The sequence below is a fragment of the Rhamphochromis longiceps genome, linkage group LG22 (assembly GCF_057381845.1).
Source record: "Rhamphochromis longiceps isolate RC_006_pf linkage group LG22, R_longiceps_female_GT1.1, whole genome shotgun sequence".
Lineage (NCBI taxonomy): Eukaryota > Metazoa > Chordata > Actinopteri > Cichliformes > Cichlidae > Rhamphochromis > Rhamphochromis longiceps.
This window is the reverse complement of record NC_140577.1, coordinates 7,655,105-7,661,495: the sequence shown is the minus strand read 5'-3', so window position 1 is coordinate 7,661,495 and position 6,391 is coordinate 7,655,105. Positions and strand designations below refer to the sequence as shown.

The following is a 6,391-nucleotide window of genomic DNA, read 5'->3' as shown; positions in this document are numbered from 1 at the left end:
TTATTGCAATGCAAAAAAGTTTATGAGTGTACCTACACAGAGGCACATTTTTTCTGTTAATACTGCTAGTGCAACCTTTCGGCGCTAGAGCATTTATTTATTTTTGATTCATTTATGGTTGACTGAAAGTTCATTGTTTATTTTTCCAGGTACACTGCCACCTACTGTGACAGCACAAAAGAGAAGTGCAGCCTGACTAATTCACAGAAACAATGTGAAAAACTCCGTAATGATGGTGAGATAGTCCAAATTTGATGAATTCACAGGGTGTTTCCTGGCTACACTCTCAGAAATAGGGGTACCAAAGTGTACCAAAAAGGGTACAAATGCTTGTCGCTGGGGGTGTTCCTTTTTGAAGGACATTTCTGTACCCTTTAGGCTTGGTACATTTTTGTACCTTATGAAGTTGTACCATCTGAGGTACAATAATGTACTTTCCTAAGACATAAATGTACCTTGAAACTATAGTACAGAAATGTTCTCTTGAAAAGGGTACCTATGAGGGTACCCCCCCAGCGACAACCTATTTCGTACCTAAAGAGACAAAAATGTACCCCAATAGTCCAAAATATTTGGTTATTTAACCATTTATTTTCGATAATAGAATCACATCAAAGCATTTAAACAACCACAGGAATACATCCTTGATTACATTCGTATATTGCCATAGGACATGTCAAGAAAAATACATTCATTTAAAAAAAAAAAAAAAAAAAAAAAAAAAAAAAAAAAAAAGTAAACAATCACATAAAGACATTAAACACCTGAACACAATGTTTTGACGGATCACAGAGATGGCATGTATTTAAAAAACTGTCCACACAAATGTTTTGCTCTACTTCAACAAGCACGCACATACATACATACGCGCGCGCACACACACACACACACACACACACACAAAAATGTTCTTGCAATCACGTCACACAGAATACCTCAAGGACACAAACAGCCTATCATCAACTAAATAGGTGTCTAGAGCTTGAAAGTCTAATTCATTTCCTGGATTGAACAGGATCGAGTCATTGTCAACTGCCACTTGGTAAGCATGGAAATGACATTCATAAGTGCAAGGAAGTAACAGTTTCCCACACAATACCCAACAAGTATCAACATTCAAAATATACTTGATTTTAAAGAACTGAGGTATGGCTTCAGTGTGTACATGGCCAACTACAAAAACATCCTCAAGTTCATATTTGACACTGCTGACAGATATAGCAGACACACGCTGAAGCACTTTATCCTGAAAATGCACAGCTGTAAAACTTTTGTTCATTTCCAGAGCATTCTGTAAGTCACCTGGCAGAGATGAAAATGGCACACTGACACTTGTGCTGAGTGAATGTTCAAAGTCAACAAGCAACTTATCTGAAGAAAACTCCCAGCACTGTTTCATTTGATGACGATTGCTAAGAGTTGCAGTGATGTTTACAAAGTTTTTGCATTTACTCGCTAGATTTTTGAAATATTGATGCTTGCTTTCATATCTCATACACCACAAAGGGCGAAGAGGACCATACATCAAAATCAGCCTTGGGTAGTCAATAAGGTAGTGACACTTGGGTGGGGGCGTATTTAATAGAGTTGGTTAAGTACCCTGGTGACACTTACTGGCAGGGGTTTGTCTCCCTGGTCTCCTATGTTGACAATGCAGTTCTGAAGAAAGACAAGTGTTTTCTTGAAGTATGCAGGGTAGGTCATGTTGAACACGAAGAAGGTGGAGAATGCTGAGATGTAGGCCTCATCCAGCGAGCGGCACGAGCAAACATCCACTCCTTCAACTGTCACAACACGGCGACACTGTCTTAAGAGGGCAGTTGTCCAACTCTTATCCTTCATTCGAATGGTTGGGTATGGACTCGTGGGAGTATTCTGCAGAAGAGGAAGAAAAACATTAGTATACAGTATGTTTAAGCAATATGTGCCAAGTGGATTTTCAACAGATTCCTCAAATTACCTTCTTTATTTGCTGCAAAACAAAACTGTCTATTCTGATAACCTGTAAACATGGCCCCTACTCCAAACAAAAAGCTTCTTGACCAATGACTGTTGTGGTAGTGTTTGATAAGCTGCTAAAGTTTGACATAATATTCAAGGGCAAAAGCAATCACCCCTGACAGTGACAGTACCTGTGAAGAATTTCCCTAAGGGGACAATAAAGGTCTATCTATCTATATAAACACCAGACAAAACCCAAGAGCACAGCAGCACTGTGGATTAACAGCAGTGTTTCCCCTACATTAGCTTAGCTGTGATGCTGAACCGCAGCTGAATTCAGCTCCATGCCAACAAAACACCGAGAATGAAACTTGTGGCCAAAGGCTATGCATTGCATCATGCATTTACCTCTCCAAGGATGATGAAATCTTCTATCTTCTCCTTGAAGATGGATGTCAAGAGAAGTGCCCCCTTGAAGTCAATTCCTAGGTCATACAGATGCAAATGCACTTCATTAGATTTTGATAGCATGCAAATTCCCATTAACATGCTCTTCACATGACACTATGGTACATCAATTATCTTTGGAAGAGAGAGCAAATGAATTGTCACAAAATTTACTATTTGTATGAGGTCAAATTAGCACCTGTAATGTCTTCAGCCAGTGCATTCTCTCTTGCCTCCATGTAGACCTTCTTCAGTGGCAAATCCTTGGTCATTTGAAGAACAGCAGTGAAGTTTTCGCTAAAGCGGCGACAGATGTTGTCTTGGCAGGGATGCATTAAATCAACCTCATCACACAACTGGAAATGAAAAGAGCAGAATAGACAAAAGAATGACATTTTACATTGAGGATTTAAACTTTTGACATGTTTAAAGACACAGACTGGAGATAAATGTAAAGTGCTTTAACCCTTGAACAAAAATTCTAAAGCTAATAAACAGATTGATTAATCAGTTAGTACAGAAAATAATAATAATCAGATTTAGAGACAAAAAAAAATCATTAGCCGTTTCCCCAATCATCTTAACAATTCTTGGGTTGCAGACAGTGTCCCTGCGCAGAGCTTACAGCTCTCATATTCGAAAATCCCAAATCCCACTAAGTAGGTGGAATGGTACAAATGTGTACCTTCCATTGTTTAAAATCCCTTTGAGCGGGAAACAAGTTAGATGCGATAAATTTTGCTTAGAAAACGATTTTGTTAATAGCTATATTTACATACTAGCATGTTTTGAGAAATTGATTTTTTTACATTGTTGTACACGGTTAGTGACTATTTATTGATAAAACACTGGAATACGGCGGGCAGACAGACGTTGAATATTCCACCAACAGTCTAAATAGTCCACATTTGTACCTTTCTTTGTTTAAAACTTAGCTAACTGCTAGCATTCACCCATGTTAAAGCTAGCTCTTCGGACTTTTGCTAACTCTACTGTAAAATTACACGTTGTAATTTTTATAAAAACACAAAATAACACCCGACTTACCTCTAAACCTTTGCGCCTCGTCGTCTGACACATCAATGCCTTCTTCCATCAACTTTTTAAGGAGCTCCTCCGTTGATAACCCCCTGAGAGTCATTTTCTGCGTCAACGCTAGTTGGCTGGCTTTTCAGCCTTTGGGATTAATGCGCGTTGCGAACTTGATACATGGAAATACAACATTGTGGTATTAATGCGCAGTTGTTTAGAAACCGTTATGCTGTCTTGGCGAACTATATTTGTAACTTACAAAATGTAGTCACCGTAACATAAAAATCTGCTTGACATTTTAACTTCCAAAGAACCTCGGTTTAACTTGATGTTGCAAATTCCATAAAAACCTCCCAATTAATGAGCAATTCTAGGATGTAGTAAAAGCGAAAAAGTAAATGGCCAAACATAACAGTAATATGATTTCACGTTTTTGAAGGCTACAACCAAGATTTAAAACATTAAAAATTATAACTGGAACTTAATAAAATGGAAATGGACCAGTTTTTTTTTAACATCATTTGGTTGTGCCTGCATGTCATTGTGTGTGTTTTTTTTTAATATAATTTAACATACTTACACAAAGGTAGGTTAGAGATATTCTTTGCATCATAGGATAATTTACGTACAGAGGAGAGGACCGACAGATTTGATTATAACATGCAGCTTTTATGAGCACACTCACATCTCATATGAATTTTACAATTAACCAGGCCCATCCAGATTTTCCCATGCTGACCCATTACCACATTCTGCCACTGTCACTGCAGTACAGGTCAAAATGGTACAGATTTGTACTTTATTTCAAATTGTACCTTTAAAGGGGCATTTCTGGACTTTTAAAGACCAGTATTGTACTTTTAAGGGAACATTTTAAAAAAATGTACCTATAGGTACAAAAATGTTCTTCTCTCGTACCTCTATTTCTGAGAGTGTATAGTTAAGGCAATGACCCTGTGTTACCTTACTTAACTGAAATTCTTGGCCATTTAATAAACAAAAATGTATTTCATGCTCATGTAGCCCCTTTTATGTGCAGGGAAAACACAGATTTATGATGAAAGGGGTTCACAGAATCACATCCACAGGTGGTGTGTTTGGTTACCAGTTACCTGCAAGCTTGTTGAGGCTCACATTTTTACACCCTTCCTGGAGAATGGCAGTTATCCACCCTGTGAATACATTTAAATCTCTCATTGTGTTATTGGCGTGGCTCCTCATCTGTAGCTCGTCTGACGGGTTATATTTAAAGATGTAAAACACAGCAGAACTGGTTTATAGTCAAACATTAAGAGCAATTCACATGCATGCATAAGCAGTGCATTTACTGGTGTTTTGCGTATAAAAAGACCTACACTTTAAAAGGTGTCTGCCAAGATGAGCTCTTTAACAACTGTAAATGTCCTGCTGCTCCACACCACGCTCTTTCTGCTCTTATCTCCTCCGTGCTCTCTTCTTATCTCCCTACCCACCTCTCAGGCTTTTCACTCTGTCCCCCACCCCCCTCGCCATCGCTGTGCTTGGTGCTGAGTGAAGGCAGCAGCTGCCAAGTCGAAGTGCCTGCTACCTGAACTGCAAAGAGAAAGCCGAGCCAGTATTTAGTGTGTATGTATGTGAGAGAGTACCAGGGGAAGCCAGCTGCCTCTGTGCTGGGCAACATGCCAGAGTGACGAGGAAGAGGCAGAATCTGACCTCCTGACCTCCAAGCAGCATCCTCTGACCGAGTTCTCAGCCTTATTCCACCTTTATTTTATTTGTTTTAATTATTCACAATGTACAGATTTACCAGGGAGGTGCACAGAGAAAATGTGGCCACATTAGCTGTAAATATTCTTAAGATTTAGATATATATTTTTGGATTTCCCACCATGCTTTGGTTTGCAGTTGTAAACAAGCCCCCACTTTTAATTCAATCAAACATGTTCACACCCAGCTGCCAGGAATGTAGATGTGTGGCTGATAGGGTGTCTTGAAAACAGTGGGGTTTCATCTTTCCCCCCACCCTGGGTGCTCTTTGAATCTCATTGGATTTAAATAATCTTATCAGACTGATGAGACGACCCAGTGTTAACAGTAGTTGGAAGTGGGGAGTGTCCTCAGGGACTTTGGATTGAGGTTTGAAACTTCTAAAACATAAATTGTGATTAAAATAATCAAAATTCTGTTACCTGTGTGTGACGTTTCTGCTCGGATGTCCCTGAAAAACATAAAATCAGTGAATTATCATGAATATTTAAAACATTTTTTAAAAATAAAGCACAGATGCAATCCCCTTTTCCCATTATTTTCTGAAGGGTTTGACTGCAGTGCTAATTATAAGCCTGAATTATTATAAATAAGAATCAGGGTTTTTCCTGGCATAAAGAGACCTTTTGGGAGACTGGAAGCTTGACTGTTATGGACACGAGTCTTTTTTCCCTTAACAGAGGTTTATGCATCTTCCAGTCATTTCTTGGCCACCTAATATATAAACGTGTATACGTAGCTTTAGTAAAGTACATTCTACTAGTTAATTTTTTCCTTGACTTGAGTGCTGCTAATGTTTTCTTTCTAAAAGCTCTATGGGTGCTGCCAAATTACATCATTTATACCTAAGAAAAAAACCCTAAAATATAATAAAAGTACTCTTTAATGTACAACAATACTACACATATTTCACTTAAATAGCATTAAAGTAGATTATTATTATTTTCCCTCAGCATCCTAGCATTTTGTGTTCTGATGTCTGGAAAATGTAAAAGTGTGCACCTTTTCATAATAAAAGTGGAGGAATTTGTGTGAAATCTAACTTTAAAGATGTGTTTTTCTGTATCTTTTAAGTCACCCTCGTTTCTCCCCTGGAGATTTTTTTTTATTTTATTAATTAATTATTATTATTATGTTTTTTGATTTTATTCATATCACTGATGAGACATGATGCATGTTGCAGGGCTTCATTCGGCGGCGTGCTGACGTTTTTTGCAGGAATGTG

At 38.2% G+C, this 6,391-nt stretch overlaps 1 protein-coding gene across 1 annotated transcript; it reads right to left on the bottom strand.

Annotated features, from left to right (window-relative positions):
- Positions 1-582: 582 nt before the first annotated feature.
- Positions 583-4,159, bottom strand: LOC146643306 (uncharacterized). Its single transcript, XM_085395918.1, has 4 exons — positions 3,436-4,159; positions 2,588-2,744; positions 2,350-2,426; positions 583-1,875 (listed from the first exon to the last, which is right to left on the bottom strand). Exons 1-4 carry the CDS (start codon positions 3,466-3,468, stop codon positions 1,579-1,581), a joined length of 564 nt encoding a protein of 187 aa, XP_085252044.1. The 5' UTR covers positions 3,469-4,159; the 3' UTR covers positions 583-1,578.
- Between the last annotated feature and the right edge of the window lie 2,232 nt (positions 4,160-6,391).

Bases quoted from the DNA above. Each gene is read 5' to 3' on its own strand.
- LOC146643306 (XM_085395918.1), bottom strand. From the start codon at position 3,468: ATGTGTCAGACGACGAGGCGCAAAGGTTTAGAG. The intron at 2,745-3,435 runs GTAAGTCGGGTG...TTTCATTTCCAG, and splicing joins CGAGGCGCAAAGGTTTAGAG to TTGTGTGATGAGGTTGATTT. The intron at 2,427-2,587 runs GTGCTAATTTGA...TGTATGACCTAG, and splicing joins ACTGGCTGAAGACATTACAG to GAATTGACTTCAAGGGGGCA.